This window comes from Glycine soja, chromosome 7, assembly GCF_004193775.1.
Source record: "Glycine soja cultivar W05 chromosome 7, ASM419377v2, whole genome shotgun sequence".
In the NCBI taxonomy this organism is placed as follows: Eukaryota; Viridiplantae; Streptophyta; class Magnoliopsida; order Fabales; family Fabaceae; genus Glycine; species Glycine soja.
Genome location: NC_041008.1, coordinates 8,145,839 through 8,173,207, shown reverse-complemented (window position 1 = coordinate 8,173,207; position 27,369 = coordinate 8,145,839). Strand labels below are relative to the sequence as shown.

The 27,369-nt window shown below is 32.7% G+C and overlaps 4 protein-coding genes across 4 annotated transcripts; 1 reads left to right on the top strand and 3 right to left on the bottom strand.

The window, feature by feature from the left end:
- Positions 1-1,549: 1,549 nt before the first annotated feature.
- On the bottom strand, positions 1,550-4,337 carry LOC114418570. Its single transcript, XM_028383992.1, has 3 exons — positions 3,626-4,337; positions 2,660-2,731; positions 1,550-1,903 (listed from the first exon to the last, which is right to left on the bottom strand). The coding sequence occupies exons 1-3, from the start codon at positions 4,250-4,252 to the stop codon at positions 1,850-1,852; spliced, it is 753 nt and encodes a 250-aa protein (XP_028239793.1). The 5' UTR covers positions 4,253-4,337; the 3' UTR covers positions 1,550-1,849.
- A 13,369-nt stretch (positions 4,338-17,706) lies between these two features.
- LOC114418569 lies at positions 17,707-18,459 on the bottom strand. Its single transcript, XM_028383991.1, has one exon. The coding sequence runs from the start codon at positions 18,154-18,156 to the stop codon at positions 17,914-17,916; it is 243 nt and encodes an 80-aa protein (XP_028239792.1). The 5' UTR covers positions 18,157-18,459; the 3' UTR covers positions 17,707-17,913.
- Positions 18,460-23,388: 4,929 nt separating this feature from the next.
- LOC114418568 (succinate dehydrogenase assembly factor 4, mitochondrial-like) lies at positions 23,389-25,463 on the top strand. Its single transcript, XM_028383990.1, has 2 exons — positions 23,389-23,634; positions 24,765-25,463. The coding sequence occupies exon 2, from the start codon at positions 24,833-24,835 to the stop codon at positions 25,166-25,168; it is 336 nt and encodes a 111-aa protein (XP_028239791.1). The 5' UTR covers positions 23,389-23,634; positions 24,765-24,832; the 3' UTR covers positions 25,169-25,463.
- A 612-nt stretch (positions 25,464-26,075) lies between these two features.
- On the bottom strand, positions 26,076-26,824 carry LOC114419714. Its single transcript, XM_028385477.1, has 2 exons — positions 26,328-26,824; positions 26,076-26,247 (listed from the first exon to the last, which is right to left on the bottom strand). The coding sequence occupies exons 1-2, from the start codon at positions 26,822-26,824 to the stop codon at positions 26,076-26,078; spliced, it is 669 nt and encodes a 222-aa protein (XP_028241278.1).
- Between the last annotated feature and the right edge of the window lie 545 nt (positions 26,825-27,369).

The window sequence follows — 27,369 nt, the reverse complement described above, 5'->3', positions numbered from 1 at the left end:
CCTTTTGTGAACCGAGAGGGCTTGATGGTGCATAGAAGATGGCTTGTGTCACCACTGGCAAGGCATGCACCGAGGCAGGTTCATGATGGTGGTGGCTCTGGAGAGAGTGGTTCGGTGAAGCACTGCGTGTGCTCGCCGTCGCAGCATCCGGGTTCGTTCCGGTGCCGGTTGCATCATGGCGAGTATGTATGGATAGGTAGAAGAATTAAGTAGTGGGATGTATCATGTATCTAATTCTAACCGTACATAAAGGTTATACTTTATAAGCATGCATGTAAATAAGTGTTTCCCTTCTTTCACGATGAATGGTGAGAGAATTTGAGATCACAAAGGTTGGGAGCTACTTGCATAGTTGCATTTGTGATTAATAATGAAAAAAATTGTGTTTTTCTCTGTTTTTCCTGCGCCAATTAAGGCAGGCTTGTGCATCAGAATTCATAAAGGATTGGGATAAAAGAAATGATAATTTGTTGCATTAATTCTTGATTTTAGTACTCAGATGTTGCATTAGAATGACAGTTATATTAAATGAGAGACAACATCTAAATAGAAGCGAGTTGATAATCGCTGCAACTTTGTTGCTTTGAAGGAGCCTATACGTCTACTCTGTTCCTCCATTTTATATTCATAATCTCAGAATTATATCATGTCCCCTTGTATAACTGAGAGTGTTAGATGATTATTAGATAAATATCAGAGTAGACACCTAATTCAAAATTGACAAGGGTATATTTATACACTTATACTCCCATCCATGAGATGTCGATTCAAGGAAAAATTCACACTATATCTCAAATAACAAACAGATATATCATGATTGACTCGATCTACTAGTCGCACTATGTAGCGAGTTTTACGGAGTATGCATTATTTAGGAGCCAGATCGTAAAATGAGTTATAGAAGCATTCTATTTTTTTTCATTGTGAATGATATAATGAAGGCATTACATGCTGCCTTTCACCGTCCATGAGAATAAAACATAGATCAAAAGCACCCAATCTTTAAATTGCGTTGGAAGAAAACAAGGATTTATACCCTTGGTCTATGTTCCCTTTCAACGGGGGCATGAGTGCCACCAACTACAAATCTGCTAGCACCCACTGAGAACAGAATATATTTTTGTTAAAACAGAGACTACTACCAGAAATTTTATGCTAGATGGCAACCTACTAACCACTCACTGACTACGACATTCCACCAAGAAACTGAAATTCAAAATTCAATGCAGGACCTTTAAGTTTTAATATATCATATATCGTGGTAGGACCCGGCCTATGAACAAAAAGGGCATGCCAATGCCATGCCCTCAGTCGCTCCAAACATCCAATTAGGCATTTGGAATGTCTCAACATTTTCACATAAAATATTGAAACAGAAAAGAATATCATTAAATTTCAGGATTTTCAAATTGGGCAAAAACATATTGTTACAGCATTCTCAAAATAAGGAATTTCTATTCCATGTTTTTATGCCATTTTCTTGTGAATGAAATAAGGAATTCTTGGTCATACAACCAGTGGAAAAGACACTCCCAAAACAACACTCAACTAGAATTCAGGGTGCGAACTGTTAACATATAACTGATATAAGGGTGGCATTTAAAAGGAGAAGTAAAATATATTTTTATTTCTCAAGTTTTCAACTATAAAACTGATTAACTCCCAGGTACCATTTGCATTGAATTTACCTCGTACGAGCGTTAAATACAAAATGCAAGTGGTCTGTAGTCAACCATAATTTACAAGGATGTGTGATCCATATACAATTATACAGCACGCTAAAAGTAATGTAATGAAAACACCAGCAGCAGCGCTGTATAGGAGAAGGATGCAAAAGGTTGATACCACATCATGTATCTCCAGCTTCAATATATGCGCTCTGATCCAGCGGATCACCCAGTGACTGAAGCAAATGAATAATGTATTACCAATATATTAAATGAAATTAAAAATGCATAATAACAAGAATTTAAAAAATATAAAACAAAACCTATTGCATAATAGTTAAGCTACAAAAGATCTCTATGGTAAGAATGTAAGATATGTGCTCTTAAGGCTTAAGTTAATATACGTCGTTGCTATATACGGTATAACAACATTTTATACCTTTGCTTGTTGAATTTTCAAAACTTTTGGCAGGAGAAATGTAAGCAATGATTTAATGAAAAATTAGACACTCAAACCTTTAAGCTGTGTTCCAGCTAAAGGGCAATAGCCTTGCTGTCTCAAATTTCAAACGCATAAAAAGCCCCTACCAAGTTTATGCAGCTTCTAATATTAACATAGAGGAGGACTTTGCAATATTGCCTCTCTTTTTTCACACTGGCTTTGTCTTGGTTGTTAACTCTCTTTACAAATAGGGGTAGCTAACGTAACCCCGCATATCTAGGGTAGTAAAAGCAGACAAAGTGTTTGATAGCAAAGGAAAGAGAACTTAATACAGAATTGCCAAGAGTTGCACAAGAAGATACAAAAGGGATATGTACATTGCATTTGCACCTAAAACTTAGCTGAAGTATAGATCATAATAAGTATGGAATTCAGCAAAATAATGGAAAGGAACAGTTTCTATCTATAGATGAAAAGGGTCATTCCTTGAACATGAATATGCAGACGAAATTGCAAACAATTGACTGATAAGAGAAACAAAAATCCTCACCTTAGGATAGCAGTCTTGACGTACAATTGTCTGCTGGTTTATATTCACATACACTTCGCACGACACTGTTGCCTGGATTTAGCATACAGTATTTTAGGTATAAAAGGTATCAAATAGACAGAAGCATTCAAAGTAATGATGTCAATTCCAGTAAATACACAACCAGATGACAAGTTCCACCCATCAAATAAGAGATTTTGAGCTTTACATTTTCAGTAAAAAAATAATGGTAGCAGTAATAATAATAACAATAAACTTTTACCACCATTTCTCCTAAGCAATGCTAAAGTAAACAGACAAAGCTACCCACAAACAAATAACACATTCAGAGAAAAAATTTCACCTTCAACCCCGAAAGCATCTTTCGAATAAATTAAATGCCAAATCTAACTAATCCAGTCATAGGGAAATTCTAAATAGCATGAAACAGAATATGCAAGTAGCTAACCTGATTTACCTCAAGAATAATTCTAATTCCCCAACAATATGTTTCTGTTAAACATATTACTTACTAGATAAAGAAAGCTTTAAATGTTTTATGTCTCCAACTCCTAGATTTTTTAGGAGAATACAATATTACTTGTTCCATGAATTATCCAACTTGTTTTTCATTTTCTAACCTATGATTCACCCTATACCCTGCAGGATCATAAAACCACATTTGATTCCATATTATTCTTTCTTCTTAGACTATAATTTATAAGCACAGACAGTATAATTTTTACATTATAAACCAATTAAAAATCATCATTAGTACAACTTTTAAGTAATATAAGTTAATATACAAACTTATTATACTGTAAAAATCTTTAACATGTTAGTGCATATACACCATTAGTATTTACTCTTCTCCTTAACCAAAGACAGTGTTTGTGCCAGCGAGTGAATTTGTGAACACGTCTTCAAGTAAAAAACACAACTGAAATTGAACTAAAAGATTACTACTGGAATTGAGAAGAAATGCACCTTCAAAGGAACAGTGAAGAAGAAAAGCCCTAATTTCCCTTCAACTCGGGTGTCAGTATCGAATGGAATGACGCCCTTAGCGATATCTTCGAGCAGGTAGAACGCGTCGTAGATAACCTCAAATCCGTCAATGGTGAGCGTGGCGTCGACGTAGGAGGAGCCACGCGCCCTGATGCGGCCGCCGCCGCCGCCGGTGACGAAGCCGAGCTGGCGGCCGCGGTAGCCGACGGAGACGGCGAGGGTGTCATAGGTGAGGGAGAAGAAGTCTCTATTGTGGACTTTAACGGTGATGGAGAAGGAGAGGTCGAGAATGGGCCTCGGGTTGGTTCGGATCCCGATGCGGTTGAGTCGGATTCGGGTAAGGCGGATCTCCGGGTCGGAGGGGTAGAGGAGGAAAGCGGCGCCGGCGATGAGGAGGAAGAGGAAGAGCGCGGCGGAGTAGAGGATGCAGCGGCGGCGACGGCGGTGGGAACGGAGGCGGTAGGAGGGGAGCAAAACGACGACGTTTTGGGGGTAAGGATGAGGGTTAGGGTCGTAATAAGGATTAGGATTGGAATAAGGGTTAGGATTGGGGTTGGGGTTGGAGGAAAGGGGCGAGTAAGAGACGAACTCGTCCTTCCCGGTCATCTTCGAAGATTGTACGGTCCTTTCAGGGGACAAACACGTAAAACAAAATTATACAAACACCATTAATAATTAGGCATGGCAACCGGCGGGTCGGAATCGAGTTTTGTTTACCCCACCTCCGACTCCGCATTTCCCGCCCCGCCCCCGTCCTTGAAATCGACGGGATGTATCCCGTCCTGTCCCTGACAATTTTATAAAATTTTATTAAAAAATATAATTTTTCATAAAATAAAAAATATAATTTTATATTTCAATGTGCTATATATATATTAATTATTAGCGGGCGGGTTCGAGGATGGATTCGGGGCGGGTATTGAGAATCCCATCAAAAATCTGGTCAACTCGGATTTTTCCCGTCAAAATTGGGGGGGGGGGAGGGTCCCACGGGTTCGGGCCCGTTGCCATGCCTATTAATAATCCTTGCTTTTGCTTAATTTGACACTCAACAATTATGGCATGTTAATGTCTATAATTATGTTTTGGCATTTTTTAATTGGTGACTACTGTAAAAAAAAATAAAAAATGGTGACTCATATGCTAGATGGGACCCGTAAATATTATACATGTTGTTTGGGGGAAATTTATAGGCTTTTTTTTTTCAAAGGAGGGGAAACCTATAGGTTAAATTAGGGGTGGAAATAGGTCAGACTAGGCTTTAAAAGGTCAGAGTCGATGAATTTTTGAGATTTGAGCCTGACCTATAGTCTATTAAAGACTTTTATTTTGACTCGACCTAGCCTTTTTAAAAGTCTGGTCTGATAGTCTTTTTAAAAGCTTTCTTCACATTAATATTCTTGGAATAGGAACGTAATAGGAAAGTTAAAGGAAAAGGAAAGTCAATAAAAATAATGAGGAATATAAAGGGACACATGACTCACACCTAAATGTTAATTATAGGAATGGAAGCTATGGAGCAGTAATGTGTAATCAAAGTCTGCTAATTTAAAAAAAAATTAATTGTATCCAAAAAATAATATAAGTATATATTGGTACCAAAAAAATAATATATATATAGGTCGGCCTATCAAGCTTATAAGACTTTTTAATGAGCCTAAGCCTAATCTATTTAATTTAATAGGCTTTTAAAAAAGTATGAGCCTAACCTTTTAATTAAATAGGCCAATTCAGGTCAGGTCGTAGGCCCCTGTAGGCCGGCCTGACCTATTCCCCCCTAGGCTATATTAATCTTTTCATCCTTTTTTAATTGATTTGTTTGAGATAATATCTATATTATTAAAAAAATTAATTTGTTATCTTAAATTTAATTAATTTGTTTAGTTTAGTCTATTTTAAAACTTAAGAGGCTTTTAAATTTTTTAGGTTTAAATATATTTTTCACACTTGAAAAATAGATCGTTTTCAGATTATTACCTTAAATTTATTTTTGGTCAATTATGTACCTAAAATTTTTTTATGTTTCAAATATTACCTGTCATTAGTCTCTTTCTGTTAAGTGATGACATAATAGACGAAATGCCATGTCATCAAGCCTAATCATAACACGTAGTCAAATTAAAACCATGTCATTATTTATAATTTTTTTTAAATCCAATTAAAAAAAACTAACTTCCATTTTCAAACCCTCCATGCCTTTGGTTGTTGTTGCATTTTCAAACCCTAAGGAAGGTTCTTGGGAATTTTGAATCCTATGGGTGTTTTTGTTAATGGGTGAGAGGATGAATGTAAAGGGTGGATCGTCATCGCTGTCCTCATCTCTTGGTATGGTGAAATGCAAATGTGAGGTACTTGCTATCATGTTCACGTTGCGTAGTGTGAATCATACATGGAGAAGGTTTTGGAGATGCCCACATTAGAATGTAAGCAAATGTCGATTTTGTGTTGTATTGAGTTTTATTCTGTTGTACTGCTTGTTTAATTGGTATTGTGATGTTGGAATCACGTTTTTGCAAAAAAATTCAATGGATTGGTGGTATTGAGGATGGCAATAACATGTCTGTAGAGAGGAGTGAGTTGGTATGGTATGTTCGGGAAAATGAAAAGCTAAAGTTGAAAGTTGCTTCATCAATGGAGGAAGCAAAAGCAAATGAAGAAGAAATAAAAATATGAGGAAATAAATTGTTACACAAGAGGAAGAATGTTATGCATCCTCGATTCAAGTTGTGCAGTTGAAGAGTAAAATTGGAAGGAAAAAGAATAATCTTGTTGTCGAAAGGAATAGAATGAAGCTATTAGGTTTTGTAGTTGTAGTTCTTTGGGTGTTCATTTATTTACCAAGTATTGTAATTGCAATGAATGTTAGTGGTCATAGAAGGAATTGATTTTCCTTGAGTGTATTTACTGATGGTAGGTTTTTGGTAGTTGTCTTCTTAAATTTGGTGTGTTGAGATGTAAATTTTGGAAAGTAACAATGTTGTATTTGATGCAGTTGGATGCTTCCAATGATATGAGTTTATGATGTGTTAAAGTTGTATTGTACTGATGCTTAATTTTAAATTTGGACCTGTTATTGTTTTGTGATATTCGATACTGGCTTACTACTAATTACTAAGCCCAACAATGTTAGGTACTTTGTTGGAACAAAAATGAATTTGAGGTAGTAAAATGAAAATGATTTATTTTTCAGGTACTTCGATGTCAAAAATATAAATTTTAGGTAATAAAATAAAAATTGTTTATTTTGCGGGTATGAAAAACTTATTTAAGTCAAACTGCTTGAGTTTTTTTTTTGTTCTACTGTTTTGATTCATTGAACACTTCAGTGTCTTACTGTTTACTTCAGCATTTATGACCATTTCTATTTAGCAAAAGAGATTTGAATTTATTAATGATAAGTCACAATTATTTAATATAAGTAACATGATCCCAAAAGGCCTAAATTAGTACTTAAGATGCCCACTGTCTAGAATAAATACACAAAAGGTGCAACAAATTCTGCACATGGTTCCAATAAAGTAAACAATAAAGCAAGATTCCTACACTGCAAAATAAAATTCCCACACCCCACTACAAAAGTATTTCATACAATCCTATTTTTGTCCATTAGTATCTTCAATTGGTTCTTTAGATTTGTCAATTGATGCGTTTGTCTTGGCCTGAATGGCAAGAAGACCAATTCTCATCTCAACCTTCTTCTCAACAGTTGGTAGTTGACAACCTTTCATTTTTTTCTTGAATTTGTAATATTAGTTGTTGGTGGCTTGCGTTTAGGAGCAAGTTTCTTAAGTGTTTCATTAACAAATCTATTATGCCTACAATGCCCCTACAAAATTGAAATTTCTAAAAATTAATGCATGAGATTAATACCAGTAAGTACAAAATTAATGCATAGGCATTAATACCATTGTATGTCTATTTGTAGGTTTGGCCTACTGTTATTAATGAGGACTGAGAGCTTTTGTTACAGACTGTTGCACACCTTTTCCCTAAAAAATTAAGTGTAACAATTAATCTATATGAACCATCATATAGTATGTTAAACGTATAAAAAACTTACCTTATTATTTCTGTTTGTGCATTTGATTTGTGTGATGTCATTCTTCTGATGTTGAATAGACTGGTTTGAACTCTACCACCTCCACCCTCAGTTCCAGCTTCAGCTACTCCCTTAGTGTCACCCTCAACAACATTGACTTGTCCGGTCTGAACTCCAATAGCTAGGTGCACCCGCATTTCCACCCTCAGTTGCTCCCTCAATGCCTCCCTTAACTACATTGAGTTGCCTAGTCTGAACCTCAACATTTGCACCTTGAGTTGTATCCTCAGCTACAACTTCAATAGCTCTACTAGCTTCCTCATTTACTTCTTCAGGTACTACTAGAGGTGGCAATGAACATCTCCTAGTATTATGATCTGATGCCCCATATCAGATGCATTTATAAGGAGTTAGGTCCCTTCTTAGCCTTGTCCTATTAGGGTCTTCATCAGGCTTTCTCTTTTTCAATTTCTTTGGTCTACTAGGACCTTTTTTGTATTTTGGTGGTTGAATCTCATTGACCACATATCCATACCATTAATTGATGTCACCTTACGTCCATAACAAATACCATATGTATCCATTGAATAACAATTATTCACATAATCCACAACCTTAATTTTTTTGAATTGTATGACAGCCATTGCATGTTTGCAAGGTATGCCAATTAATCCCTAGAAGTTACATGAACAACTTTGCTTATTATATCTGTCGCAACGTGGGCCATGATGGGACGGTAAAATAAATTAAAAAAATTATTTAGATAAATAAACAAATTGTTTTCCAAAAAAATGAAAAACTTGAGGAGTCGTCGCCAACGTTTATTTAAGGAAAATGTCAGAAAAATAAAAAAGGATAAGGAATAGTCTACGATTTGAGAAAAAGGATTCAAAAGTCGTTTACGCCCGGGGAAGGTGTTAGCACCCCACGTGCCTGTCATGAAAACGACAGCCTTTAATTGAGTGCTCTAAAAAATAAAGTGACTTTTAATTATTTATCTTTCCTTGAAAACATAAATTACATTTTGTTATATTTTCTTTTATTTAGAAAGGAAAATCAAATTTTTATTTTTTAAAAAAAGATTTTATTTTTTTAGTTTTATTTTGGGTCGACAGAGGATTTGTCCTCGTTTCTACGTATCCCTAGGTGCAATGAGAAAATGAGACTTACATAATTCTTTGTAGAAAAAAAGGTTGTGTGTTTAGTTGATTTTATTTTATTTTGAAAGGTTTTGATTTTGTAGTAAACTTTGTGAAGTTAAATAAGCCAGAGACCAATCATGACATTCACAAAATTTACTCACTTGATTGAAACATTTTCAAACAAGTCGGAGACCCAACATGCAGTGCGTGTAACATGAAAAAGGAGAATTGAGTGGTCATTTATTTGAGAATGTTACCATTTTTAGAAAAGATTTTAGTTTTGTGATAAACTTTGTGAACTTAAGCAAGTCGGAGACCCAACATGTTATTCACAAAATTTACACACACATTATTGAAACACCACCAAGCAAGTCGCAAACCCGGCATGGAGTGCACATAACATAAACGAGTATTAAAGAATGCTAATGCGGATTTTCAAAAATAAATAAATATTGAAATAGTGCTACGAAATCAGATAAATAGAATAAAAATGGAAAGTGATAGAATAAAAGTGGGGAGTACCCTTAGTAATTAAGGATGCGAGATTGAAACGTGGGGAAAATAAGATTTATAACGAGATATTTATAATGCATTATTAATTAAACTAACTAGCTAGTTAATGATAAAAAAGAAAATTACATTGAAAAATAAACGATAGAGACAATAAAGAAATACAATAAAATAAAGAGCTAATCACTAATATATATAATTATTTTTATTTTTTATTTCTTTTTCTTTTTCTTTTTTGCTTTTGTTAAAGTCAAAGAATTGACTTGGACTTAGTCAACATTGACGGAGTGCTGACACGACGGCCTAGTCACCATCCTAAGTGATAGCGGTGTACATATAAAGAATGAAGTGTAACCATCAGTTTTATTTTTTGGACTTAACAAAAAAAATGAGTTGGGCCCAAAATGGAAAAGGTGCATGCATCAAGAAAAGAGGTGTAAATAGAATTTTTTCATTTTATTTCAGGCTTAACAAAAATGGGCTAGGCCCAAAACAAGAAGTTGTATGTATGAAAAAAGTGGTGTGAATAGCTTTTGCATCTTATTATAGACTTTGCAAAATGGACTAGGCCCAAAACGAAAAAGGGTGCATGTATAAAAAGATATTAAAAAAACCAAAAAACTCATCAAAGAAGCATGTGCACAACCCAACAAAATAAAGGGATGGGAGGAAAAAAAATTGTGTAGGCCTCGCCGACAACCATGATGGACGAAGGGTGGCACAATGGTTTGAAAAGAAGAAGAAGAAGAAGAAGAAGAAGAAGAAGAAGAAGAAGAAGAAGAAGAAGAAGATGAGGAGGAGGAGGAAGAAGATAAAGAAAAAGAGACAGAAAAAACAAAAAGAAGATGGTTAGGAAACGTGAGAGAGTGAGGAATGAGGGGTTACCTGATGACCCTTTTCTCTTATCTCACAAAGCTCGCCAAATGGCGCCACCAGATTGGTTCCTTTTAACTTTAAGGGTTTTGCGCTGCTCTGTGCATTGATTTTCAAAATTTCCTTCTTTTCTTTTTTTATGCAGAGTGATATCTTCTTCTTGACCTAATGGGCTCTTTTTGAGAGCCAGGTACAAAAGCAAATTTTGGATTCAACATTACCAATATCCTCCAACAACAAAAGCAATAGGCATGTACTGGTCATTCGGATTTCTGCCATCAATAATCAAGAATTGACCTCCAAACTTTGATTTGAGATGACATCCATCTACACCAATCAGGGATCTACATGCCTTTTTTAAAGCAGATTTTGGACCTTCTAAGAACATGTAGAAATTACAAAATTTTGGTAGTACTTCAATGGATGGTCTTTCCACTCGAATCAAGCATAAATTGTTTGTGCATCTATCCTTCAATTCAATTGCATTTGACCAAAGCTAGGAATACTGTTTGATACAATCACCATTAACTACTTGTTTTGCTAGTTGTTTGGCCCTCCATGCCCTAGACATTGAAATTCCAATTGAATAGTTAGCCCTTATTTCACCAATTATGTCATTTAGAGACATGTAAGCATTTGGTCACCCAGGTAGACTAATACTTCTGTTATTGAAAACCCTCTCACATGTGTGTTTAGGATGTAAGGTATCAAGCATATATGTCTCACTTTAACCTACCTTACTGGCATATACCAGATAGTCAATGCAATGCTTACACCTTGCTCTTGCTCACCTCTTATCATTAAAATCAAACTTGATTTCTCTCCCATTTAACACATTGTATTTCAGTATGGCTTCTTTGAACTCTTTTAGAGAAACAAACTCCAATCCCAACTTCCATTTAAATTCCTTACAAAACAACTTTTTGTTGAATCTTTCATATTTTTTCTTAAATACCTCTTAAACTGAATCATCATTGCATAAATGTTCACTAACATACCCATCTTCAATATGATTTGCAGGCAAAGTGTGTGCCATAAATAAACTGCCACTAAAATTCACATAATTGTATTAAGCCCTCTTACCTCTACCAGGAAGCTTCTTACCTCCACTACTAGCCTTCTCACCCTTACCAACAACCTTTTTACCTCCATCAACCTTGTCCACCAGCCTAAAATGTGCATTACTTTGCACTTCACTTGGTAGGTTTAAGTTTTCCTCCTGGTTGAAGTAATCGTTAGATACTTCAATTAATTCAACACATACACGTTGGTTGTTAGCTATGTCATCATCTTTGTGAACAAAAACACTAGCACAAGCATCATTACTTGAATCACCTTCCTCCCTCGGATTACACACCTTTTTTAAAGTTGACCTCTTTATTCATTTATTTTTCAGTATAACAATTTCTGGAATAGATAAATTAAAACCATCATCCAATCCAATTACTCTTTTCTCCTTAGAGTCATCTAACTAGACATCCTTCACTGATTCATCACTACTGTCTTTAGAATCACCAGAAAAATTTCCATCCACAACCACCTTATTACCACCAGCACATTCCACAAACAACTCCACCTCACAACTGTTAGCAATGACATAATTAGACAACTCCAATGCATGACTGTCCATAGTAATCTTGTTATACTCACCATCACCACCTTTCCACCATAGCCTCATTGGTTAATCACCATATCCAAAGTCTTTTTTTAAAATTCCAATTGCTTCAAAGAATGATCACTTGTCAACATCTATATCAATGACACTTCTAGAATGCTAGTCCCAACATATTGCATCATAGGGTCTTCTTTTAATTTGAAACTCATGCTTGCAACAAAAATATAAACAATGTTTATCAATTTAATGTTCACCATTAATTAGACCATAATTGAACCCTAATCAAACACAGTTAAACTATAGTCGAACCCTTAATCATTTTGTACTCAGACCTTAATAAAACCCGAAAAAATCCAAATAAAAAATTTTCAACTTCACAAAACATGGACCATTGCAACACCATAATAGGAGACAAAGAGACCACTAAGAAAGGGAAAGCAAGTAAACAAAATGAAAAAATCACATTACCTGCTATAGTTCGAAGATGACTCATCTCTTGAATGAGATAACGCGTACACATGAAGGAGACTCTCTCGTTTTGTTTTCACTTAGAAGATATCACAATAAACCTTGATAACACTCACAATCAGTCATTACAAAAAGCCACTACCATTACCTAGAAGATGAACTTATGCTTTTGAAGAGGGAACGTTTTCCAAATTCTAGTCATTTTTTTAAAAAAAATTGTTAGTTAATAAAATATAATAATTTGATTATTTTTTTTAAAAATAAATAATGACATGACTTAATTTGATTACATATTAAGTGATTAGGCTTGATGACGTGACATTCTGTGTGTCATGTCATCACTTAATATAATGAGACTGATGACAGATACTTCGTTAAAACATAAAAGTTTTTCAGGCACATAATTAACCAAAAGTGAATTTGAGGTATTAGTTTGAAAATAACCTATTTTTCAGGTATGAATAACATATTTTAGCTAATTTTTTAGTAATAAAAATTAAACAAATTAAATAACTCAATGGGTGAAAAAGACTTGAGTTTAATTCTTACAAAATACACTCTCTAGGACATATAATGAATTTTAGTGTAATTAAATCAAATTGATGATTAATCCCATAATAGGATCACCCATGTGACAATATAACTATTACTAATAGGATCATTCCACTTATTATCACTAACATGACAACCATCACTGATATATCTATCCATTTCGCCATCTCCACTTGGGCCTTTGAGGCCTCCATGACCATCATCACCTCCACGATTATTGATCCCTTTCTGCATATATGAGTCTTGATGGTTCTCAATTGGATTAGTTGTGGAGCTGGTTGAGTATCAGGTGTAGCCGTGTAGGTCAGTGGGTATGAGAGGAGGGTTGCTCAAGAGTGTGACTATTCATTTTCACGCCCAAAATGTTAAACATAATGTTAGATGCAAGAGATAATACTTTAGTTGAGACAAATTACCAATGTATATGTAATCTTAAACTCCTTTCATTTGGTCGTAAAAAAAATCCCTTTATTTGTTGTTGTAAAAAAGATAAAAAAATAAAAAATTCTTCCATTTGTTTTTTACTCACTTATGATAAAAGTTGGGATAAATGTTGACAATATTCATCAATAAATTTAAAACTTTATTCTGCCGAATGATATAACAATCTTGATGCAATGAATAAGTACTCACTTATGATAAAAGTTAAGTATAGAAATATTGAAACAGTGGGTAGTAAGTGTTTAATTAAGTCTCTATTTAATGGAATTTGGTCATGTTTAATAAAACAATTGTATAGTTTATTTCTAATTTGATTTTCAATTTGTATTTGATATTTAATTTAGTATTAATTTGGTTCATTTTTTTTATTATGAACTGGTCAAAGTTTCTGTTACTTTTGGAGTTTTTATTAATCATATAAGGAAGAAGTTCCTTCAAAATGTTGGTTTATAGATGAAATTGGAACTTGAATAGGTATCATTATGCAAAAGTTTGATAGCAATGCATCTTTCGTTTATGGAATAAACAACATTATGAAACATTATAATTTGAAATTTGGAGCATGGTTGTTCTTGACCTATCAAGAAAATGAAAATTTCAAAATGAGAATTACGCATATATAATTTGAACAAATAAGTGAATGTTGAAATTATTGTAATACGTTCCAAAACAAAGATCATGATGATCCTTTGATAAAATTACTTTTGTCTTAAAAGTCATTTTTCACCGGATTTTTAAACACATTCTAAGTTACTTTCAAAAGGCTACGAGATATGATTTCTTGATTCATCATCCCAACCTATTCAAACACTATCTCCATGACAATTGAAGAAATAGAAGGAGATTGTAGGTAAATATATTGAAGAATATGCAAGAAGTCTCTCTGATATATTCAGAATTTGATAATATATCCCTTTTAATTATATATTTCTAGCAAAATGATGTAATATTCTTGAAGTTTTCAATGTTTTAATTTTCAGTAATTATAATAGTTTTGCTGAAAATCAATATTTGATGAGGCTATTGTTTTTATTATATTTAGAATTAATTATTTACTGTTTGTATTTTATCTTTTTTATATTGTATCTTTTTTTTTGGATTTTTCATGTGCATATATTAGTTTCTTTTTTGGTCACACAGTTTTTTTATCAACCAATGTTAAGATTTTGTCATTATTACGTGCTTTTTTTACAAACCCCCCGATCTAGTAATTACCACATATCGCTAACTTGATTTAAATTAATTAAATATTTAAGTATTGTGATCTTTAAATAAAATAATGTTTACCACTGAATGTATATAAATTAATTAACGCAAGGTTAACTAATAGTCTCAATAGAAAATACCTATAATATAAAAATAAAAATACGCATGGAAGTTCAATTATGTTTTTGAAGTTCAATTAAAGGTAAATAATTTATTTTGAAATTAAAAATATATTTGTTTGTATTTTAATTTAACATAATTAAAAAAATGACATCTTAACATAATTAAAATTTAAACATGTAAAATTATGTTCCTGTCTATACATTGTACATTCACCCTTTCTAGCAACCCCTTTTTTCCCTTAATTTGTTATGTGGATAAGTTCTACTAGCCACCAAACAATAATTCAAGTTCCTTAGTAGATGTAAATCATGTGATAGTGACGGTTTTTATTTTATTTGGTACATGACTGATTTTCTTTTAGGTAAATGATAGTGACCGAATTTTTATTAACAAGTAATCTATCCAAATATCTTAAAGAATTGAAATGATCAAAGTGGTTTAGAATATCTAGACTTGTGATAGTGACATCAATTCTAGTTTGTTTAGGATACAATTATTCTTAAAAATGAGACAAAATATTATATACCTTTAATGGATATATAGGTCCACTTAGAGCAAGTTATCATTGATTTCCATGTGAAAGATTATTAGCTAGAATTCATATGATGGCAACGAGTTTTAGCGCCATTGTAAATTTGTAATGAAATCATCACGATCACAGCTACATATATGCTGAAAAGATTGGCATTGAATTCTTTATTCCCAAACGGTGGAGCTGGTTGAAACCTACCTAATATTTTTCTAATATAATATTATCTTCATTTAATATATATTTTCTCAAACAACAACAACAACAACAACGCCTTATCCCACTAGGTGGGGTCGGCTACATGGATCAACTTCCGCCATAATGTTCTATCAAGTACCATACTTCTATCCAAACCATTAATTTCGAGATCCTTTTTTATAACCTCTCTTATAGTCTTTTTGGGTCTTCCTCTGCCTCGAATTGTTTGTCTTCTCTCCATCTGGTCTACTCTCCTCACTACAGAGTCTACCGGTCTTCTCTCTACATGCCCAAACCACCTAAGTCTATTTTCCACCATCTTCTCTACAATAGGCGCTACTCCAACCCTCACTCTAATAGCTTCGTTTCTAATTTTATCCTGTCGAGTCTTACCACACATCCACCGCAACATCCTCATCTCCGCTACACCGACTTTATTCTCATGTTGGCTCTTGACCGACTTTATTTTCTCAAACAAATTATAATATAAAATACTCATCGAATTTATTTATGATTAATCTTTCTTAAAAAATCTAACGAATCATTTTTAATAAAATTATTTTATTTCAATCATATTTTTTCTATTTACAAAATTTAAACCTATCATCTTACTTAAGAAAATTAAATTCAATATACTTCAACTAACGACTTTGTTGATAAAGTTGATGTGTATAATTTATGGAATACTACTATTTAATAAACTCAGATATTATAATATAGAGATTTAGATTAATCTGTTTTTTTATTTAATTATTATTTGCAATAAGTTATTGTGGCAATTATTAACAGGTGAAAAAATTAATTAATATGACTTTAAGTTTAAGTTTATAAAATATCAATAGTTTTTTTCATAAAAAGAAAATGAAAACGCTAAGATATCAATAGTTATGAAACAAAAATTCATACATATTTTTTTTTTTTTTAAATTTCATACACATGTAATGTAAGTCAACCGAAAACCACTAAAGATTATAAAGATCCCTATCAAATTTTAAAATATCTGCATTTTTAATATTTGAACTCAAGACGACTTACTGATCAAGGTGGAATAGTTTTTGCTAACTAATCTACGCATTCTATGGTACAGTTAATGTTATATGTAACCATTTATTCAACCGTGGTAATATTTAAAGAGTTAAATTACGATGTATTAATAATAGAATATTTTTCATCTAATGACGATTCTTTTATATATTATCATTTAGTAAGTTTAATAAAATCTATTAAACTTTGTTTACATAAAATCCATATTTAATAACGCTAAATGTTCATATTGTTTGGTTGAGTATATACCACATAAATATTACTATTGCATATGGCTTCATTTCTTTTTGAAAGTCAGCTAATAAAGGATAGTCCGTTTTTGTTGATTTTCATTAGAAAAATACAAATTGCATGTTTCAAAGTAGTATTTTCTTATTCTAAAAACAAGAACCTAGTGGAAGAAGGAAGAAGGCGACAAAGCAAAAAATCTTGATAATGCAATGGCAGTGTCTTTATCGAGATTTAAGAGCCATCGGTTTTGTTTTCAGAGGGTGGTTTTTCTGGTATTACCAATTAATTGTTGACTTGAATACATACATTACATGATTATCGTCATTCTCAATGTCTTCATATATATGCAATATTGCTAAAATCGCAAGCCATTCAAAGCCCATCCAACTCGTTTACTTGTTGTCCAGAAAAATAATATCAATAATCAAAATGGGTGAGCCAAGTAAATTACAATGATCGTATTTGTTCTGATCATCTAGATCACTAGTAATTCAATAAATAACATCTTTTTTATTTTTCCTTCTGTTTTTCAATTCCTGGTGAATGCAAAAACCACGCTATATCATCTCAGTTACAAAAAAACATCTTATATATTGTGAGAAAACCAATCATATAATATATATTTAAAATACAAAAAACATAAAAGCTTTTTTTCTTCTTCTAATTCTACAGCTCCAAACTATATGACTCTGTTATCTGAAACGATGGACCTCTGCTTTTGCAACTTTATCATGATCTAGTAAAACATATCCTCAATTCTCTTATGATATATTATTGAAGAAAAAAAATTCATAAAATATATCATACCCACCCAAAAAAGTATAGTACAATGCGCAGGATCTAAACCCATCGAATATCTAGAAAAACTTGAAGTTGCTAGAAAGTTGAAATCCACCACTTCATTGGTTTCTAGTTTGTCTAGAAATAGAAAATCCATTGAGAAATAAGAAATTATATTTGAGATATGAAAATTAAAATCACATGACACGTGAAAAATCACATCCTAATATGAAATTAAACACTCTAGAAAAGGATTATGACAAAATCAGAGAAGCAAATTAAGACCTAGCAACTCCACGATCCACCCAATAATCAAAATAGTCACACCTACTTCTATAATTAATTTATGTATATGTAATTAAGCATAGGGAAAACTTGAGAGGTGGAACAACAAAGTTCCAAAGCATATATAAAATCAACACTGCCAAAATTCAAGAGTTGCAAGCAAGGATTCATATCATATCATATAAAGGTACACATGAACACATAACTCACAATAGTTTTTTTTTGTTATCATCAGCATGTGGAGTCAGAAACCACAGGCTTATTGGCAGGCATGGACTTGGAGCGTTTCATCCAATTAGCTGGTGAAGCTGTATGCCCACGATGCAAACGGCACCGGAAGGACCCTTCATGTGTCGTTGGTGAGCACAAGCACTGTCCTTTGGGCAATGATCCCGTGCCGCCACCGCCGCCGCCACTATCACTCTTTGGTGATGTTGAAACGATGAGCTTGTTACCGTGACCTTGAGATGCCATGGATGATGATGCTGTTGGTTTTGGTAGAAGGAGCTTCAAGTTGGTTGGGAAAACAGGATGTTCCTTTACATAGAATAAAACACACCAAGGCAAAGATAGACCCTTTTATATAATAATAATAATAATAATAATAATAATGATGGTGATTTTACATATCTATTAAGATCTATCCACCTCTTTCCATCTTTGATCTTTGGATGGAAAAGAGATAAGAAAAAGACTAAAATAATAAGGAATCCAACGGTTAATGATGCAAAAAGCAAACACAAAAAAAAAGATAGGACATGAAGAATAAACTATTAATTTGTTGTCTGAATAACATCATCTATGTTTTTTATTTATTCAAAATACATTAAAGTATTAAAAAATTTATTGATATTATAAAGAATATTTTTCCTATCTAATTCTGTTCACATGACCTTTGATTTTATTCTAAATTATAATAAGAAAATAATCCATAAATTGAAAAGTTTTCTTATCTTTTACCTGATTTTTTTAATGTGAATCATCTTTTATATTTGATTTTTCTTTAATTATAATTAAAATATTAATAAAATATGAAAGTTGTCGATATTAAATAGACTTTTTTTTTTTACATAAGCAACATGTTTAATTATTTATAAAGTACAAGAGGAACTCTAAGTCGTATATAATTATATATATAAAGCACAAATGAACATTAAAGAGAACAATGAATCCAATCCATAGGGCATATACACCAACATATGCATGTGGATTAAAATACCAGCATAAAAAAAATATTTTCTTTTATACATTTATGTGCTCATAAAATTTTAATAGATCGAGTTCCTGAACTTTTTGTGTAGTTTTTTTAAAAGGAGTTTCTTGTGCAATTTAAAATTGATTAATATACACTTTACTATATTATTTTATTTTAATTATATGATTTAAACTAATAAATTAAAAGACGAGATTAATTGAGGGATAAAGTATTAATTATTGCATTGGGGGACCCAATTAGATGAGGAATCAAATCGAAAGAACATGACAATGGCTGAGAGAGGCAACATGAAGAGTTAGAGGGTGACCACGTGGGAAGTTCATGCCTTCATATGGCTGAGTGCACACCTGGCAGTTTCATGCTCAATCACATTTAAATACGTAAGAATGTTGAAGACATCAAGTATATATGAGAAGCAAAATATACCCCAAAAAAGGAAAACTAAAATAAATAAATCCTGATGTTTTCATTTCCAGCTTATATATATATATAATTTGTTAAAATTAAATATTCCTACTTATTTTTTAGAAAGGGTATTTTAATACGCTTAACTTTAAGTGTGTTGTTATTTTGTATGTCTGTGTAATTATTACTATTTTTTTAGTTAGTTTTCTTTTGATTTGCATATATATATCGAGTAAAGTACTGAAAATTCTTTTGATTTTTTCAAAAATAGAATCTTCTACTCTTCGTATATTGTTGAACATCACTTGAAAATCTTGCTTGCGTTTCATGTACAAGCCACACAAATTAAGTTGACAAGCAAGCTTGGCTAATCCACTCTATAAAGGATATATATTATTGGTCCTATGGAATAATATGATCCAATAATTGTCCTTCCATGAAAGGTAAGCAGATAAAAACTGATAGAGATTTATTGTGGGCACGTGTCACTTTTAGAAGCATTTTGTCTTTGAAATGATAGTTCATCATTGGCCAAGTGTTGTTCCAATTTATATGGATGTCCAAAGGGACAAAGAAAAAAAAATACAATTGATACTCAGATGATCTACAAGTTAGTGGGGGCAGAATTCTATACTGATTTCATCTGGTCCAATTTGTTGAAAAAAAAGCTAAACATCATAAGCTAAGCATCTCACCGCCATGTATTGCATAAACATTATATTATAGGATCCTCTGATCGAAGCATTAGTACAAGAGCGGGTAATGCATTCCATTCAACAATCTGCAATTTTTAATTATCGTAAACAACTATAGCAATAACACAATTAATTAATTGTGAAAAATTTATCTATTTCTTAAAAGGAAAATATTTTTAAAATAATAAATAAATTTTCACTTAATGATTCTATTAATAAATAAATATTTAAAAGTGAAACATAAAATTCATTTTTTTATTATGATTTCTTTTTAGTCAAATAAACAAATTTTTAGTTCAACTTAATAGAGAATTATTTAATATTTAATGTAACTTATGATAATAATTTTTGATAAACATATTCATTTTAATTATAATAAGACTGTAATTTATAAAATAATAAAATATTTTTTTATAGAAATGTTTTCGATGCAATAATTATTTTGTAAGTAATTTCTACAATAATTAGAAATAGAAATTGAAAAAGTAAAGTTTTAAAACAAAATGAAGATTGAAAAAAGTAAAAGATTTAAAAATATGCTGTAAAATAAAAAGACATGAGTTCATAAAAGTTGGGGAATTAAATACATACATGATAACTTGTTGAACCTTTACTTATTTCAATGATAGACAAGTTGTGTTTTGAGAAATTAAGTGATTGTGTATCAAAACCTCCCTTATTACAACATACAAGTTCTATAATTATAGATTACAAATTATAATTATCCGCTACAAACTTTCACTAAATTTTCACCGTCCATGACTTTGATCTTTGATCTTCATACTTGATAACTTGTATTTTCAATCTCCATCATTGATATCTTCTAGTACATTGATACTTTCTAAATCTGCGTTTCTTAATTAACTAAAACACTATAATTTGACACTTAATCAAAATAGTCTATTAAAAGATTATTTTTTAATACTTTTTCGAAGATTATTTTTGGATAATTGAAAAATGTTGTTGTTAACATCAGACACCAATTTACTGAAGAAATTAAGTCAAATATTACCTTTTTTTTATTTATTCTCATCATCATTAAATGCAAGAATTCTCAAGGTCATTACAGCTGCTCCTTGTACCTCTATGTCATTGAATTCAACAATTCAACAAGAAGAGGATACCACCTTCCATCCTGAATATAGCATATCTATATATATATAAGTGTAAAGAATAGAATATATAGTTGTAGAATATATCTTTTAGAGGTATGGAAAAAAGAGAAAAAACCTGATATGGGTCTTACTGATGGTATTTCTACGAGCAAGGTTGTTTATAGCAGCAGCTACTTTCTTTAAAAGATCAATTATTTGTGGAGAAATGGTACGTACTGCTGCTCTTGTGCCTCCTTAACAAATCTATAAGACAAGGCAAGGCTCCAGCATCTACAATGAGTTGCCGATGCTCTGGCTGTTTGATGATGTAAAGATAAGAAAAAGAAAAAAAATCAGAGTTAAGAATCTTCATGATTTATAAAAATCTGAAATAAGAAAAACATAACATTTTCCTCTAAACAAATCAAACGGAATGCACATAAACTAATACTCCAATTTGCCCCACGTATCCAATAATATCGAAACTTTTGGATACTTTACAAATATGTATTGTGAAGTATCCAAACCTATGAAGTATCAATAATTCAATTTGTTTCACTATCTAATAAGTATATTCTTTGGATACTTCGTTGTTGATACATACATGGATGAAGTATTTCATGACAATCTAATACAACTACATAAAATACATAAACATGTCGTTATCCCTTGATGAAGGAAAAATAGAAAATTTTCTGAAAAATAGAAAATTTTCTGTTTATGAATGATTTCAAGAAAAAAATAAAGAGATTAATAGTACTTTTTCCTGTATGTAAATAATATAAAATAATTTATGACAATGAGTTATTTTTACTAATGTTCAAGAAATACATTTATAATTTGGGTTTACAAAATTACAATTATATATTAAATATGTTACTTTTATAATTTTTTATACATTTCTAAATACACATCATATCCTATATATATTTTTAAATAATGGTATTGTGGTATCGTAGCTATGCATCATAGCAAAATAGAGATTCAATATTGTTGTTCCAAGTACGTAGCATGATTCAAGATTTAGTAAGGAAAGCTTACTTTATCATCATCTGCAAGAAAGCCAATCAAGGATGTATATGCACATCCTTTCTGGACGTCAAGGTCAGGAGCTGCAGGAAGAAGGGTCATTGCTAGGGTAGGGATGACACCCCAATTGACCATAGTATCCCTCAGGTCCTCTTGGACCCATGACCTACACCAAACATTTTTTACGAGGGCCAAGACGGTACTTTTGACTAGGGTGTGATATGGAGAGTTGAGGAGAGAAAGTTGTTGGAGAATCTCAGCAGAGATATATGTTTCCATGGCATTTAGGGTTGGCCAAGAGAGGTTTTACAAGACACCCGTCTTCAAATGTGACCTATTCCATATCGGTCAAATAATCATCGTTGTAGGATGCGTGACTTTTAACATTGTCGACTACGATGACCTGTCATAATCGATGTAAAAAAGTTTAAAAAACCAATATAAAAAAACTATTTTTAGTAGTGTAATAAGGAGTGAAAGGAAGCTAGACTCCCTTAATTTCTTCCCGGGGTTAGCATTTGTACTTGTATTATGTTACGTTCCTCGCAAAGGCAAACACTTCTCTCATACAAATTGGTAAATACTATCTACGATTCTTGAATTTAAATTTTCTTTAAATAGATAAGGTTAAATTTATTTCGTGTTATCAATTTTTTTTATCAGATCTGTGTTATCTTTTATTAAAGGATAGTTTTGTTTTTTATAGTTTAAATAATTAAATTTTGAATGAATGTTGATACGTTTCAGAAATTTAGCATTCAACTCTGTTGAATTAGAATTTTAAAAAACATCAACCATAGCAGTGCCCAGTTTACCAAACCAATATTCAACTTACGCGCGACAGGAAACATTCTATAAATACTTTTTTACTAAATAAAGTGAAAAAAATATTAATTAAAAATTAAACAGAAATATTATTAAAAAATTTCTTTTATTCTGTTATGTACACATACATTTTAGTTTGTACATGGTAAAAAATGAATATTTATCTTATACTACTAAAATTTATAATTTATAATAAGTAATTTCAAATATATAAATTATATATATTACAATTAAAATATGTAATAAATAATTATATTTGAACATATAAATTATATTTTAGATTTATGATAAATAATTTATATTTTGATGTATTGTTAATTTTATAAAAAAAAAGATTGAAATTCAATTTAAATCTAAGAATATTAAAAATGCAATATTAAAGGAGAAAACGTTATTGTCATAATAGTGATCCTCTTTATAAGCATGTTAAGAATATATTTGAGAATTGAATGAATTTAGCCTATGCAAAATGAGGAGAGAAAACGTGTCCCCTGGGTTGCGTGCTTCGTTTGACAGCAAATTCGTGGTTTCAGCACGGTAAGTGCTATCGGTTCGGTGGCCTTAACTTAAGAATAATAACAAAACAAACACAGCCTAATACCCAATCCTCACTCTACTTTCCCCATTTATCTGTCAAACGCGCAGCAACAAGAATCAAAATCCAAGGGCGAGCTTTAAACCATTTCAGTTAAGCTTTCTAACCCCCCAACGTACTCCTTTGTAGTTACAATTTCATTTTAGCGTTTTTTTTCTACTCAAAATTAGAATTAGAATTACAACCTCGGTAAAATAGAATAACTGGGTATGTGTGTGCTACTTGCAACTTTGTGAACTCTTGTGATTTTTCTTCCCATAAGGTATTTGTGAAAATGCTGTAATGAGGAAAATTGTTGGATAGGGTTTTGTTTGTATTTCTGTTGTTGCTTGTTAAATATTGTATGAGTAGAGTATGACTCTGTGTTTTCACTTACATGGATGGCTTAGGAATGGTGGAACTTTGTTGGAAGAGTGGTTTTTAATAATTGATTTAGGTAACATAGGTTTGGGGTGGGTTATGGTTATGGTCTAGCCAAGGGGAAAGGAAGAAATCCGGAAAACATGCTCTTATATATGTGCAAATTGCTTGAGATGCTACTATAGATGAGCACTCAGAAGTCTTGTAAAAATTGTGTCCATGGAAAATGTGTTTGAGCAATGAGCACTCAGAAGTCTTGTAAAAATTTGCACTTTACAGTTACAGGTATCTATTGATATTTACAAATAGTAAATTATATATTCTCATTGCTTTTAACTATTAGAATTCCTACCTAGTTTTCAAATTCACAACCTCCCCTCACTAATGGTTTCAGATTGCAAGAAAAAGCTAGACCTACCCAGCAGTGGTAGGATTATGGTCTATTGCCTCCTGTGATGCTATAAATACTTGCCTCATGAGGCAATAGTTCTAGGCTTTATTTTGCATAAAAATCTGTACTAAAAGTTGATGAATAATGAGATAGGTTCTTCCCTTGGAACTACCAGTGGAATAGTCTGCCATAATTTAATCTTGTAATTCTTTGAGTTTCCTTGTTCACACATAAGTTATAGATAGTTTACTATGGTTGAAGTGAAAATTTACAGGATAAAAAGTGGAAATTTTTTGGATAAAATAGTTGGTATGTGGTGTTACAAGAAAATAATCTTCAACCAAAGCACATATCCTTTGTCTTCAAAAAAGAAAAAAAATGATTCATATGGTAAGTTTGTTGATTTTTCACTGCATGAGGCATCAAGATTTGTTGTACTAATATTAATTATTCCTGTTTACCATATTTTCAGGGTTTTGTTCGTTCTGGTACGAGTTTTCTTATTTCTGATCATCTGCCTTACATCATTAACAAACAACAATGACCACCCCTTTCCCTCGCTCACTGTCCTGTGTAGCCAACACTGCTCTTCACCGCACCAAATCCGAGCAGTTTACTCATTTTGTTTCCAACACAGTGACACGGCTCCTCTGCTCTTCAACTCAGCCACAACACGAAAACCCTCTCAGGGAACAAGCACAGACACCACCTCAAGAATCTCTCCATGATGAGAACAAACAAAGCCATGAGCCCGAAGAAGACCACGAAGATGGTGACAGTATTAACAAAGAAACAGGTGAGATTGGTGGACCCAAGGGGCCTGAGCCCACTAGGTATGGTGACTGGGAACGCAATGGTCGCTGCTCTGATTTTTAAGTTTTTACTTCACTCTGCATACCATAATAGTGTGTTTGGATCCACTTTATACATGCACGTCTCAAACTAAAATCACGTCAAATTGAAGGAAAGACAAGAAAGCTACTAATAGTAGGTTTACCTTTGACGCTTATCCAAACATGCAGATGATAAATTAAATTTCATTAATATTGTGTATTTTTTTTTCCTATTCAGTTCTGATTGGATGACTATATGTGATGATTATGTAACGACATTGTCTTTTGATTCATTATTATTATGCAGTTAAAATTGTGAGAATTGGAGAAACGCTTAATTTGTTGCTTACATAATTCCTAATAACGGATTGATGATTTGATCTAGCAATGATTCTGTGATGTGCTGGTATTAGTGTGGGTTTCACAACGTGAAAACCATATAATATTTTTGTTGAAAATCCCCTTCGTTGTATGTATCTTAATACAACTGGTGCATTCTCTTATTGGGTACTCAGAACGGTAGGGAACTAGGTAAAGGGGAAGAGGTTTTCTAAAACTATAGACATAAATTCAAGTAAAAATCATTACATGGTCCTAATTCATTATGACACACATAATTGAGTTCTATTAACTCTTCTTCATAAGCTGAAAAACTCCATTGTGTCATGCGAAAATTGACTAGACCATAATCACATGATAATCTAGGCCCATATAATAATAGACAAAACTTAGATACAATGCCTTGTGTTGTTTTTTAATTAGAATTAGAGTTTTATCTCGATAATCTATATAGTAACAGATTTCATTAGATGTCATCACGTGTTATCAAGGTAAAAACTCTTGTTCTAATTGGAGAACAGCACAAACAATAGTTCTGTATTAAGTTTTTTCCTATCATAATTTGATAGATCATGCATTAATTTCCTTACTGGGCCGTTGACAAAAGAGAATCACCATGAAGAAGAAGTACAAGGGGCTCCACCACTGCCTGAAGTGCCCAAGGAAGTGGCACCTCTAAGAGAAACAGAAGAACCTTGTGCAGGGAGCTTCTTCATAGGGGTGAGAGGAGGCGTAAGTGAAGGTGGTGGTGATCCTTGAGCATCATCCTCCCCAGAAGAACCACTTGTTTCAAAACGAGAGGGTGAAGTGTGTGGTCTCAAACGGGGTATATTCCCCACTTGCTTTCCCCTCTTCGTTCTTACTTCTCATAAATGGGGTTGGAAATGTACACAAGGTGCTGCTCCACACCACCACAAGAGTACTTGTTATTATCAACACATGGACTTTCATTGTCACTAGCACCAACTTGAAGAAGAGACTGTGGTGGAGCCCTTGCCAAGAATGATGCTAGTGGAGATGATGAGACAGAAACAAGTCCAATGCCACGTGGGGTTGCATTTGGTTCATCTTTGCAAGGGAAAAGGAAGCTTCTTGGGGCTTGGAGGACCCCTTGTGAGTAAACATTGCTAAAGGGAGGAGGAGGAGGAGGAGGAGGAGAAGGAGAGTGTTGTGGTGTGTTTGAAGGGGAAGAATTTGGTATGGTTGTGGTGGTTTGAGTGGTGGAGATGGGAATGGTGTTGGTTTTTTTCCTGAGCTGGCGGCGGCGGAGTAAGAGAGAACAATAGAGTTCAGCAAGTAGCACTAGAATGAGGCCAAGAACAATGACAAGGCTTACCACCATTACCAAGGTTGCTCCCATGATGAATTTGGATGTTCCCTTCATTTTCTTTCTTCTTTTTATGAAGTTTGGTGTGTGGTGTGTGTATGATGGACTAGTATGGTCTTTTTTATTTTACTTGCCTCTCTTTTCTCTTCTTGAGGAACATATATGTGGCGGGAAAAAGAGGAAGAGAAGATGAAGGAAGGGGCTTTTGTGGCGGGAAATGATACTTTACTTTACCTACCCTCTGGCAAGAAGTAGTGGTGAAAGGGGGAATCTTAGAAAGAGATGATGTTTTTCTAGGGAAGGGTAAAGGCTTTTGTTTCTGAAGTCTGAACTAATTAGGACTTCAGAACTTGCAAGTTCTGACAATGGTCAGATTGGTCAATTTGATAGTTTTCTAGGACTAGTGTTATTGTGAAATTTTCACCTAGAGATGGGAAGCCTATATTGGGTTGGGATTTGCCGCGAAATTAGTTTTTCTTTTTAAATTAATACTAAAAGAATTACTATTGTATTAAAAAATTAATATCAAAACTCTGGGAGTAAGTTTTTCTTGGCGTTTTTTTTTATTATTCCAGAGT

Coding starts and splice junctions, on each gene's coding strand:
- LOC114418570 (XM_028383992.1), bottom strand. CDS start 4,252: ATGACCGGGAAGGACGAGTTCGTCTCTTACTCGCCCCTTTCCTCCAAC. Junction 2,732..3,625: donor TCTTCACTGTTCCTTTGAAG/GTGCATTTCTTC, acceptor TGCTAAATCCAG/GCAACAGTGTCGTGCGAAGT. Junction 1,904..2,659: donor GTCAAGACTGCTATCCTAAG/GTGAGGATTTTT, acceptor CATTTGCTTCAG/TCACTGGGTGATCCGCTGGA.
- LOC114418569 (XM_028383991.1), bottom strand. CDS start 18,156: ATGGCATCTCAAGGTCACGGTAACAAGCTCATCGTTTCAACATCACCA.
- LOC114418568 (XM_028383990.1), top strand. CDS start 24,833: ATGACCACCCCTTTCCCTCGCTCACTGTCCTGTGTAGCCAACACTGCT.
- LOC114419714 (XM_028385477.1), bottom strand. CDS start 26,824: ATGGGAGCAACCTTGGTAATGGTGGTAAGCCTTGTCATTGTTCTTGGC. Junction 26,248..26,327: donor TCCAACCCCATTTATGAGAA/GTAAGAACGAAG, acceptor TTTTGAAACAAG/TGGTTCTTCTGGGGAGGATG.